This window comes from Antedon mediterranea, chromosome 5 (assembly GCF_964355755.1).
Source record: "Antedon mediterranea chromosome 5, ecAntMedi1.1, whole genome shotgun sequence".
Lineage (NCBI taxonomy): Eukaryota > Metazoa > Echinodermata > Crinoidea > Comatulida > Antedonidae > Antedon > Antedon mediterranea.
In genome coordinates, this window is record NC_092674.1 from 31,821,514 (window position 1) to 31,834,732 (window position 13,219).

At 32.7% G+C, this 13,219-nt stretch overlaps 2 protein-coding genes across 4 annotated transcripts in view; one reads left to right on the forward strand and one right to left on the reverse strand.

The window, feature by feature from the left end:
• Positions 1-4,128: 4,128 nt before the first annotated feature.
• LOC140050542 (small integral membrane protein 20-like) lies at positions 4,129-10,061 on the forward strand. The gene is made up of 5 exons (XM_072095791.1): positions 4,129-4,140; positions 5,263-5,412; positions 5,528-5,584; positions 6,598-6,655; positions 9,890-10,061. The coding sequence occupies exons 2-4, from the start codon at positions 5,286-5,288 to the stop codon at positions 6,651-6,653; spliced, it is 240 nt and encodes a 79-aa protein (XP_071951892.1). The 5' UTR covers positions 4,129-4,140; positions 5,263-5,285; the 3' UTR covers positions 6,654-6,655; positions 9,890-10,061.
• The window catches only part of LOC140050540 (gamma-aminobutyric acid receptor subunit beta-3-like), a 30,884-nt gene continuing 24,340 nt past the window's right edge, over positions 6,676-13,219 (reverse strand). Inside the window, exons 6-10 of one of the 3 annotated variants that reach the window (XR_011845401.1) lie at positions 12,141-12,278; positions 11,407-11,559; positions 9,809-10,047; positions 7,600-9,463; positions 6,676-7,549 (exon numbers count right to left, since the gene is read on the reverse strand). Coding sequence is in view for 2 of the 3 variants with exons in the window: in XM_072095786.1 (XP_071951887.1) it covers positions 9,110-9,463; positions 9,809-10,047; positions 11,407-11,559; positions 12,141-12,278 (884 nt within the window). In the remaining variant the exon portion in view is untranslated. Of the gene's footprint in view, positions 9,464-9,808; positions 10,048-11,406; positions 11,560-11,798; positions 11,952-12,140; positions 12,279-13,219 lie in introns of all 3 variants that reach the window. The other 2 variants (XM_072095786.1, XM_072095787.1) reach the window with 2 other exon arrangements.

A 13,219-nucleotide genomic window follows, 5' to 3' on the forward strand; every position in this document is an offset into this window, starting at 1 on the left:
GTTAGTCCAGTCCCTAAGAGGAAATGATGTTACCATAGTGGATACAAGTGTGCCCTTTGGCATGTTGATAGAACATGATATGGAGATACCAAAACAAAGTTACTGGAAATCTGATTTGACCTCTGTGACCTCTGACCTCAATTTTTATATTTCTATCTTAAACAGCCATATCTCCGCAACGGGTTGGACAATTGAAATGATATTGGTGTCAAATAGATCAAAGGGTACATATTTATATTCGCTCTAATAGAACTTTTTTCAAAAAAAACGACCGGAAATGTATTTTCTCAATGTTTTGACCTTTGACCTCGGCTTACTATATCTCAATAACTACTGGTCAAAATTTCTTGAAATTTGTTTCAAATTGTTAAGAGCATACATATTTATATATACTCTAATTAAACATGTTCTTCCAAATCCACAGGAAATGTCATTTACTGACCTTTGACCTTTAATGTTTAAATATGTCTCTATCTCTGTAACCAAATGTCATAAAAAGTTCAACTTGGTGTCAAAATGTTCAAAATGTAAACATTTATATTAGCTCTAATAGAAGATGTTATCATATTTTTACTGGAATGCCAGTTTGAGGTATGACCAGGATATACTGTTAAGCGTGCGTGTGTCATACTTATAATAATATACCTAAAATATAGATTTAATGGACCAGAACTACATTCAATATCCTATTTAGCCTTTTAAAATTTTCTTAAAACTTAATGTTTAATTTAATTTCAATATATAATTCCATCGCATGGTAGGCCTACACCGTAAGAGCAACACTTAATATCAACAAAAAATTAGATAAGCTTAAAAGTTAAATAACATTTAAAAAAAAGAAAGAAAATCAGGATCTTAAAGAAAGAAAAGAAGAATTAACCAATGCGATTTGATACTCATAAAACATATGACCTAATTATCAATTAATTACTTAAAGTATGCTGAAAAAATAAAATGTTTGAAACAGTGAGGAAAAAGCGAAGAAAAGAAAAACATATGTTTAAAATATTAGAAATCTGAAAAGGATCAAAGACAAATTAATTACAAAGCTGATTTCTTTTCAAGAACATACTGTAGTGGAATATAAAAGGAAAACAAACCAGTGAGCAGTCAAAATTACCATCTTGGCTTGATGAGGCAATAACACATCAAGCTCATAACACTATACAACTAAATCTTTGAAACCAGAATAAATTAAGAGAAGCAATGATAATTATACTTTAATCCACAAAAACATGACAAAACTGACATCAACCATTACCGACCAAACGAACATTATCAAATGTACACAAATAATTTACAAAAGTAATCAAAAAACAAAATAAACAAGTAAATAAACCAATATATAAGGCTTTATACAGTAGGACCATCTTATACAGTTTGTCAATCAACTAAAATAAAAAGGAAATGAATATCACCAAATCTTTGATTTAGAGAGTATCAGAAAGCATTTGACTCAATAAAACATTACCATATTAGAGGGAAATATTATACCTCAACAAATATTGATTACGATCGTTCAAAGAGAAGTTAAGGAAGATTAGTAAGACAAGGCGACACTTAAGATCTTCGCTGCATTGGAAGAGGTGTTTAATCAAAGAGCTAATCTAAAAAATAGAGTAAATATCACTTTAAAGACAAAATAAACAGTTAATTTAACCAAAATCACATTGACTTCCAGCCTATTTTTTGCTTTGAATAACAGTTTTTTGGGGTATGCACTATATCATTTTTTTTTCAATCCAATTTTTGGTGAAACTATTATGTGTGACATTAAAATTGCATATTCAACAAAAATATTTGTCAAAGTTACTTTTTTCAGGGGGAAAATAAGTATATCTTTAATAGCATGTGATATTATTAGCAAATATTTCAAATGTAGTTTTAAAACTTTCTCATTACAAACAATTGCCATAATTCTGATAACATTACAATACACCCATCCTCTGGGACTTATTTTCAAATGTAGCTAAAAACTTTCCAGTACAATTCCGGCCATTTTGATGTGTATAGATGCATGCAGTAGCATTGGAAAAGCGAGAGAGGGAGAGGTGGTTGGGTTGATGGAGAGACACATATTTTTTACATGTTCGTCTACACTATAAACTAGTTTAACAAAAAAGGTGTGATGTGCCCAAATATGGTAGTGATATGTCATTCATCGTGTCCATATATGGGCACATAACATTTTTTGTCGCATAAAAATGTTATAGTGTAGACAGAGTTTAACATTTGTGTAACATGTAACAAAAATATGTGTCTCTCCATCCACCCCAACCCCTCCCCTCTCTCGATCTCTTTTTATAGATTATTAATTGCTAAATATATGCAAAACGATGGGTCATAGCTCAAAATGACATTTTCAATTGAATTCTGACAAAATATTTTGTTAGAGCAAATATAAATGTGTATATTCTAAACAATTTGACACCAAACTGAACTTTTTAAGACAAATAGTTACCGAGATATTGACATATTCAAACATTAGAGGTCAAGGGTCAAAAAAGCTTAATTTATGGTAATTTTTTTTAAAAGTTTCTATTAGACTAAATATTAGATTTATTTTCTTAACATTTTGAGCCCATTCTCAAATCTCTGAGATTGCGTGTTATTGAGATATTAGGCAATCAAGGTCAAAGGTCAAACTGAAAAATAAAGTCTTTGCGGCCATTTTTGTACAATTTTTTTCATTATAGCGAATATAAATATATATTTTCCAAGCATTTTGAAAAAAAAATAAATGTAAAATGTCCCTGCGTTGTCAAGATATGGCGATTTTTAGTTATATAATAGAAAAATATAAAAATTGAGGTCAGAGGTCACAGAGGTCAAATCAGATTTCCATTAACTTTGTTTTGGCATCTCCACACTATACTCTACCAAACTGCTATATTGAAAAATTTGTATCCAGTGTGGTAACAATCCACCCCTTTTTCTCCCCTTAGGGACTGGACTAAGTGGTATAATGGTTAGGACATCTGCATATCAAGCAGGCGGAACATGATCTCATAATCGCGTCGAGCATAGCTCATTGGCGAATGTTCCGTATTTTTTAGTTGTATGAAAAAATGTCTCTGGCTGGATTCGAATCTGCAACCTCTCGCTTACAGGGCGAGTATCATACCACTAGACCACAGAGCCATGTATGGTATTATCACAGATTTTCACCCACCAGATACATTCTCTCATACAGCAAACGCCCTCACAATCAGTGTGGAGGCTTGTTGACAAGTCAGAATAAATTCCAACTTTAATTCGCAACGGTTTTTTAAATAATATTGTGTATATGTAAATCAATGATGTTGCGTAGCACTGTGTAAATTATATATAAATCATACTGTAAATTATAGAAACAGTGCTCATATTCGGAACATGATCTCTCATATATATATATATATAAACACAATAGGCAAAGAACATTAATTCTAAACCGCCCGGTGATATACTGAAATTGAATTAATTAATTTGAAACGATAAAGATGAGGAAATCTGTGAGAATGAGAAAAAGTCGCCCCAATATACATCTATTATTATTATTATTATTACTGTTATAACTATTATACTATTATTTCTTAGTAATTAAATTCTATCATAATATGATTTGTTTGATTTGAATACAATTGAAATCTTTTAGTTATACAGGGAGTAGAGAGCTAGATAGGCATGAAGTTGCCTTTTCTCTTCTTCCTTTGTATCCAATTATTTTAATGTTTTATATTATAATGTTATGTTTATGTATTTTTTTTGGATGAATAAAGAAAGAAATCAGTTTTTTTGTAATTCCGTTTTTTAACCGCCAAGAACTTATGTTTAATTTGTTTAGTTTGTTTCTTTATTTCCATTCACAAAAACATAAACATACATAAATAATCATTAAAAAACACAAAATATGTGTTTTTGGTCTTCAACGCTGACTTGCACTTTTGGTACAATACTAAGTTACACTGACTGAATCGCATGAATTACAAACATGGTCACATGGTGCGTTGGCTCCGGGACGCGTAATTTTTTTTCCCAGGACGAACGTGGGCAGAATTCATGAATAATTCATGATTAATTATGACATAATAGGGAACATTATAGAGGGCGCTATATTAGAATGCAGAGAGACGTTTGCCAACCGAAATGTTTGGTCTAGTGGTAAAAGGCTTTAACCTATTACGCTGAAGCCCTCGGTTCGAGTTCTTTCATGAACATGTTTTTTTTAATAGTTGAGAGATATTATTTAGAGGGTTAGGTTTAGTATATTTAGGAAGTAGATCAGCTATCTTTCAATTCTTTATAATAGAAAATAAGTAAGGTAATGAATTATTCATGACTTCTGCCCACGTTCGTCCTGGAAAAAAAACAACACGCCTCCGGGACTTTGATTGTGGTTAGGCTTCTTCTATACGATTACGTAGGTGATTCATTTGTAAATGTTTTACGAATTGTACATTGTGGCCTAATATTGAAGTTAGGCTTTTGAATGTGTGTGGCTGTTTGTATTTTATAATGTTTGTTCTGTTGACGTACGGTCATGGTATGGATGAATGCATGCCTCGCTGGTATTTTTGTATACGAATGAAAACGCCACTGGTGCATTTTACTACTGTACAATACAATGTTATTGACCAGAACGGCGCTCCATATGACCATCTTGAATTGTTTATTTTTTCGGATCGAACGTACGACGTATTTTATAAATTTATTTAATGCTATTTAGGCCTAGGCCTAGTTATTTTTTCATGCTATATAGCCAATCCTACGCCTTTTAGTATTAATTGCAGTAAGCCTAGGCCTAAGCCATTTTTATGGCCTAAGCTAGGCAGTACTATCCTAGTTGGTAGGCTACTCTTATGCTAACCTAGATGGTGGATTACGCGACGCCAGGCGACCCGGCCGCCTTCTAGCTAGGCTAGAGGCTGACCTAGCAGGCCTAGCATAGGCTATTTTAAAATGCTCAGGAATTTCCTTGCCCAATTTCAAATTGGTGCCCTTCTTTGTTACAATTGCTCGGCGTCCCTGTTCCCTACTACAAATACAGTAGGCCTGGCCTACAGTCTGGCTGGGGGTGGGTTTTATAATACGTACAATAGCCTTTAGTTTAGGCCTCCGTCAGCCAATATTGATTATTATATTATAATTATAGTAATATATAGGTTTTTTAGGCCTAAGTATATAATATCATATAATATACTGTAGTATATTGCAACAGCCTGCTGTATATGAAATAGAATTACTTAATATTAATAATATTAATATATTGTTTTTTTTAAATAGTTCAAATTCAGGATTCACAGACTATGATTCCACTTCCAAGGACTGGTATCCGAAACAGGAATGGTCTTATCATTGCTGGTTTTATTGGCTTCATTGGCGTAGCTCTCTATCCTATTATTGTTCAGCCATATTTCGATCCTAAACCTTGGCGTAAGTTAGTCATTTTATAATCTTCGGCCCATTCAATTCTTGTAGACTTGACACTGTAATTATCCATGAGGCACTTGCTACTGGTGGTAACATAATCATGAATGCTTTCTTGCAGAACATACACAAAATGAGGCAAGGAAGGATATAAAACAAGAAGATATTCAACCAGGAGGTATGTATTGTACACTAAATGCTCCATAAATGTTTTAATTTCTAAATGTCTTAAATTGTAATGATATCTCTGTTGTGAAGTTAAGTTAATGTTGTGCCATAATAGACACGTTTTGCGCTCGCGAGGTCACCGTCAGTTTGACCTTTTAGTGGGTATACAATGGTAAACAAACACAGCGAGAGTTATGTTAAAGCATGGGAGAACTGAGAGATGATCATCTTAAAAAGCAATCGTCAAAACTAGCCTTTGATGGAATGGCATGGTAAGGATGTTATTTATTTTCTAAACTTATGTTTTATATTCACTGTAGAATTATTTGGGCATTTGGTTCGGAATTATCGACTTTATTTATGTATTGTCATTTTTGGTTTAACACTTAAGTATTACGGTGCATTTAATACATGTTAACTGTTGATTTTATTTACAAATGTTGCGTAAATATATTAATTATTATCTTTCATTCTTCTTCATGCTCCTATTGCATCTTCCATGTATTATGTGATGTTCTTCGGCGCTTAAACAGACACCCAAGGCTCCTAGGCCTAGTAGACGAAGTACCGCATCAGGCAACGCCACCGGGCGGGCGGAGAGGCACGAGCACATCGTGGACGTACCTTTCCTTGAAAAATTTCCAAGATTTTGCGCCACTATCCTTCGGAGCTGACGCAAACCACTCAGCAAGTGTTTGAAAATTAAAAACAGGAATATTATTCAGTGATTTTGTGTAGTTAAATTAACGATTTATCCAACATATACAACATTTATGATGCACCTTGCAACAAAAGCACTCGGCAGTCGCCATTTCGCTATGCTTCAACACGCACTAGGCGAGAGGTGTTCGGTTTGTTTACAAATCTATACCCACAATTTCTGATTGGTCGCGAGCGCGAAACGTGTCTATTGAGCTAACAAATTCTGTATTGTAAGTATGTTGTTGGCAATTATTTCACTTATCATATCTTCATTTTAGTCAATTTTAAGTTCTCTATGGATTTATTTTTTTCCTACTTTAGGAATGAGAGTTTGGAGCGATCCCTTTTCACCAAGAAAAGACATTCCACAGAAATGAAGGTATATAAACGAGAAAGTGAAATTATTTATTGCAAATGAATAATAAATTAAATAGGTACTGTTATGCGCAAAATGCACATACAGGCATTTAATGTTTTTGTGTATATGCAAATGAATGATAAATTATTTGTGTTGTTAGCAAAAGCAAAAGCAAAGATGAATATTCATACAGTTAGAAGAATACTAAAAAAAACATTACTTCTTAAAATAAAAATAAACAATCATGCATTTCAAGGTTGACAGAAACTGCTTAAAAAAATTGCATAATTTATTGTAAACGAATATACACGTGAATATTAAAGGGAGCAGGTATAATAATATAGATTTTAATTCATCTGCCTTTGTGCAGAATATGGCAAGCACAATTCTGAATAGAGTATACACTCTAAACTGAGATCTGGTAATACTGTACTTCATATAACAAACTGGGATCTGGTAGGCTATACTTTATATCTATTATAAACAACTGGGATCTACAATCCATATAAAACACTGAAATCTGCTAACTAAGCTTTATGTCAAGGCGTCACTGGAATTCACTTTTTGTGTGTATGCAATAGAAAAACATATTTAAGCTAACAATTAACAGATACTATCATCATTATTACAAATTATTAAACCACTCAAAGAACTATCTTGAAAAAAAATTTGCATATCATGCATAATATTTAATTTTATGCCTTTACAAAAAATTACATTTTACAGTACTGCCTTATTTAGAAATACTCAACACTGTAGGCCTACACAAACAACAGTACAAAGTGTGTACCTTATTTTAATGTGATATCAATTGTATTTAATATTTGAAAGATATCGTAAATGCTGTAAATATATCCAATAATTGCATTATTAATGTAATGTAAGGCATTGAAATTTATATTTATACTGGGTAACCTCTACTACATTGCTAGGCCTTTGTTTGTTATATATTTATACTGGGTAACCTCTTCAGTCAAAGACTGGTCTCCCAGAGGGCCCAGTTGGTGATCAGTGGCTGTGATGTACTAATTCACCGGGGTAACCCCCTACTTGTCTCGAAAGATGTACTGCTACTAGGTTCTTTAGAGTGCACACGAGCTTGATGTGTACACTGGACCTACGGTTTATAGTCCTTACCCGAGAAAACTTGTTCTACCACCAGAACCATGGAGTGAGTGAGCTTCGAACCCCTGCCGAAGTTATGGCTAGGTAATTACGGTTCCACTGTCTTAACCGCTCGGCCACTCGCTCACTACACCACCATTAAACAATATCATGCAATATTGCTATTCATTTAAGATTCTTTCATGGCTATAGACAATTGAATAATATTCCACAGAACACAAAATAAATATTTATGTTGTTGTGGAATAAAACATAATAATCATTTGATTGATTCACACATTTAGGTAGATAGATTATTACACTTTGCATACAAAGTAAAATATAAGAGGTATATCTATTAGAAATAATGTTTTTATTAAATGCCATCATATTATAATTTATTATTTGTTTATTGATATACCTGAACATTTATTTATTTACACATTACACTAAGGCCATGGTTAAAAAAGTTTTTGCTGTGCACCAGGGGCTATAGGACCTTTCTAGTGCATCAGTAACTATCAGACTTTCTGTAGTAGTGCACCAGGGGCTATAGGACCTTTCTAGTGCATCAGTAACTATATGACTTTCTGTAGTAGTGCACCAGTGGCTATAGGACCTTTCTAGTGCATCAGTAACTATATGACTTTCTGTAGTAGTGCACCAGGGGCTATAGGACCTTTCTAGTGCATCAGTAACTATATGACTTTCTGTAGTAGTGCACCAGTGGCTATAGAACCTTTCTAGTGCATCAGTAACTATATGACTTTCTGTAGTAGTGCACCAGTGGCTATAGAACCTTTCTAGTGCATCAGTAACTATATGACTTTCTGTAGTAGTGCACCAGTGGCTATAGAACCTTTCTAGTGTATCAGTAACTATCAGACTTTCTGTAGTAGTGCACCAGTGGCTATAGAACCTTTCTAGTGCATCAGTAAACTATCAGACTTTCTGTAGTCAGTGCTTATTCATCTAGTTGTACAACAGTGACAAGATTTTTTCTGCAATATTATGTAAAATTATTATATTATTTTTCTTTCATTATGCAGTTAGGCCTAGGCTATCCATCATTTCAGTTCTTCAGTGCACCTATAGGCCACCTATAGTGCACCATACAACAAAGTGACTATCTTTCCTGCAATCAGTTGCAATGACACCATATTTTGTGCGAGCAAGCTTTCAATGCTCTAAATCACATTTCTAAGTTATTTATTCCAAAACTTATTGCTATTTTAAAATTGCTTTTTTTTTTCTAATTTAATACATTTATAACCAACGTGGTCGTGTATAGTTTATTTATAAAGCCAAACACTATTGTAAACTACTGCAACTATGTTTCTTATTGTTGGAAGTATGAACTATATGGTAGTATCATTTTAATAGGAGATAAAATGACCAGTACATTATATTAAATGTAATAAAGATGCAAGGAAAGAGTATCCTTGCCCATTTATCAATGATATTAACATCTTTTATACCCGGAACCCTTATTCTTGGTCTCCGTTTATTTCTTTTTATAGGATTATTTATTTTTCTTGGACAATATACAATGTTGTGGTTGGTCCGTCGACCATCAAGGCTTGTTTTGCGTCGATGTTTTAGGCCTAGTGTCGGTGTTCTACTTGGACCATCAAGTCCATTTAAGGTGTCCACATGAAATCCGGATTCCTCTTCTTCATCTTGCTGCTGTGAAAGACGTTTTCCTACACTTTGATTGGTCGGTATCTGTTGGGATAAAATGTTACGTCATTCAGAAATAATTTGTTTTAATTAATTCTTAATTGTTCTTATCATAGTAACGAATGTTGTTTATTAAGTTTCTTTTTTTAATCTTTGTCTTTTTATTTATTACTGTTTTTGTCTTGTTATGTATAGTGATAGGTTCCCGACACACCATTTTAAACTAGTGGGCACATAGTTAGTTATTTCTACTCTAGGCTAAATATTACATCATTTACATGCAAGTCGATCGCCATCATTTATTTGAATCTATTTATCTACACACATTTCTCATCTCCACATCGGTAATTTATTGTATTGTATTAGTAAAATTTCTAAAAAAATACTTGCTTCTGTATAATAACTATAATAGGTCGATCTTGGATTGGGTAAAATCTTTGTCTTCTCTTGTTGTTTTTTCTTTTTTTGTAGTGACCAATAACTAAAGTTGACAAGCGCGTATTCTAGGAGGGCAGCAAAGACAAAAGCGAAGCACGTGACCAGATAGATATCTATGGCTTTGATATATGAAATTCTTGGAAGTGTCTGACGGACGCTGATTGTTGTCATTGTTAATACAGTTGTGATACCTACAAAGATAAATGTTACAGATATCAAATATGTAGTTATAATTCCACAAATATTATTGTTTAGAATACTTACAAACTGGCAATGTTGAGATCAGATTAATGTATCTAGAACAATAATATGGTTTACCCTTGATTTTAAGATATTTTCAGGAAAGTAATATATAAGTTAGCGTTCAATAATAATTCTGTCAAAATGTCTAGTCTAGGCAATTAGCCATAATAATCGTAAACTAATTATTTAATTAAGATTATTCTTGTCATATATTTTTCCAATAATGTTTTATAAATAATATTTCTGATTGAGAAATTTACAAAATGTGTAAATATCTTTCTTGGTTTCACTGAAGTGTACTTACTATTCCACACAAATTGTGAACGTTCATAATTATTAAGAAACATTTTCACCCAATACTCGGTGTATGTATACTTACTATTCCTCACATTGTGAACGTTAATAATTATTAAGAAACATCTTCACCCAATACTCGGTGTATGTATACTTACTATTCCCCACACATTGTCAACGTTCATAATTATTAAGAAACATCTTCACCCAATACTCGGTGTAAGCACATGCACGAAACCATTTTTTGACTTTGCCAAATGATTATTTCATGCACTTCTGGTTAATATGAAGAAGCTCTGAAGTGTGTGGGTTAAGCTTAGATTAATGAAATAATGTGAAATTTTAATAGTTCCTTTTAGAAGATTTACCTACCATAGCATATTATGTAACAATAATTACATAATGTTACATAGAAAGCTTTATAGTTTTACAAATCTAAAAGAAACATTTTTTAAAAAGAAAGTTTTAGTGATATGATGTTAGCCATGTTATTTAGTAATATTTTACCGAAATGAATCATTGTTGAGTTCATCCTTTGAAATAAAAACCAAAGCATTATCTGCATACTGTAGGCCTATGTTAACCCATTTAAAAATCAAAATGACAGATAAATTGTGAATTAGTTAGCAAACTGTGCCACCACTTTAAATTAGTTATCGCGTATCCTTCAAGATATCAAAAATATCATTCAGATTTATATTTTGATATAGTTAAATTATATATTTGCATAATTTATTTTACTAGATGATATATACTTGTATCTATGCTACGTGCTCTGGTCTTCACTTCATAATGTTAAATAATAAGGATGTTAAAGATGAGTTTGCCTACTGAAATGTAATAGAACAAACACGCAACAGATAACACACATCTAAACAGATGAATAAGAATCAATTGTTATTTAAATTTAGTATGAACCCCGCTACAAAATAAACATGATGCTGTTTCTTCATAAAATGGTGTATGACCTAATAAGCTCATGCAGCTGAGTGGTACCGTTAGATTGCGCTTACCGAGGGCAACTCTAGCTGAGGTGGCTTCGTGGTTAATCCAAAAAGCAACCCACGACAATATGACGATCAGATTCGATGGAAGAAACGTTTGAAGGATGAAAAAACTTATATTTCTGCGCATCCGAAAAATTAAAGACAGGCGGGGGTACTGACCTGGATTTTGAAAGAAAAAAATATCTGTAACTTCATAAAACAAATGTTAACGACGATTCACCCGATCGTGTTACACCATTTTGATTTAAATATTAAAAACATTTTGGATTGCACGTGCGCGCCACAAACGTAATTTAGCACTGACAACGCCATTTCAGCATTTCGCGACTTTACAACAAAAATATTTAATGAGTGTAACTCTTAGAAGGTGAATCGTCACAGCAATGTGTCGTCCTTACCAAGGGCAACCCTAGCGGCCGTAGCCTCATGGTTGATCCAGAATGCGACCCACGATAAGATTACAATCAGAGTACATGGTAGAAATGTTTGCAGTGCATGAGAGCCTATGTTACGACGCATCTGAAACGCTATGCTCAAACGCGAGTAATCACCTGAAAAGAGAGGTCAACCACTAATAACTTAACATGTTAACATTTTAATTTAACTCGCCTCTGAGTGTATCAATATACAAATTAATAATTTATAAAATTATATATAATCCGTATGTTGTGGAACACTGGTTTCGAGGGTTATTCTTTAATTCATTTAGTAAATACTATATTGACAATATGTTACTATACCTGTAGAAAAGTTTTGAACCTTAGCTTGAACACTATAATCAACTAACGTAAACTGAGCCATGTCAATGTTCTCTGTACCTTCAATAGAGTTGTCACCGTACTCCCACCGATACATTATGTCTTCTGTTGTATACCCATCTAATACCATAAAGAACAATGTATTCTTATCAATCAATCTAATTTCAAACTCTTTTCTTAAGGACCCCATTGGAAATAAGTCCTATAACTAGGACTTTCATGGGCTTTCCTTGCATCTCTAAATCTGATTTTTTATTTTACTTATTTAAATTGTATTATTAAAGATTTAGGCCTATTGTCCCTTGGAACACAGAAAAATGAAGGTCAAAATATTCTAAATTTAAATTGGCCATATCAAAGTAATATTAAAGTTATTCACTTTAAGTCCAAAAACAACAAGTTTACGTAAGTAACAGGTAAATTAGTTTGATTACATTTCGTCTGAAAAATCGTCGCGAGCTAAACTAAACAAAAATTTCAAACCACGAGTATGCATTATGCATATGCTAATTTGGATTGTTTACAACTCGTCACTGTTGAGAATGTGTTTTCACACAGATCGCGAGGGATTTATGATTTTATGATTATGCATACAGAGTAGCCAAACAAGCACGTTCCCATTATGGAACATGTTTTGATCGAAAACTTTGACTGGAAGTCAAAGTTATTTTTTGAACAAAAAAACGTCTGTGTTTTAGTTAAATGATTTTTTTTGGACTAATTTTTGGTGAAAGTTAATAACTATTATGAAACTTCAAAATGACCCACCCAGGGACAATACATCTTTAAATTGTAGTTAAGTACAAATAAAAGAGATTCAGTCAAAAAAGAATTTTAATAACAATGAAGGAACATTTTAAAAATGATTGTAATTATGTATGATATGTTTTTAGTAGACTAACTTTTAACTTGAATTTAATGTGTAATTATGTATTTTCCCATGTCATGTATTTTGAGATGCAAATAAAACAAACCAAACTAAACCAAAACTGTGGTTGAAACAATTACAATTACAGAATTACTGTACTAACAATTTATTTGTCGAAAACAAAATACAAAGA

Bases quoted from the DNA above. Each gene is read 5' to 3' on its own strand.
- LOC140050542 (XM_072095791.1), top strand. From the start codon at position 5,286: ATGATTCCACTTCCAAGGACTGGTATCCGAAACAGGAATGGTCTTATC. The intron at 5,413-5,527 runs GTAAGTTAGTCA...GCTTTCTTGCAG, and splicing joins TTTCGATCCTAAACCTTGGC to AACATACACAAAATGAGGCA. The intron at 5,585-6,597 runs GTATGTATTGTA...TTCCTACTTTAG, and splicing joins AGAAGATATTCAACCAGGAG to GAATGAGAGTTTGGAGCGAT.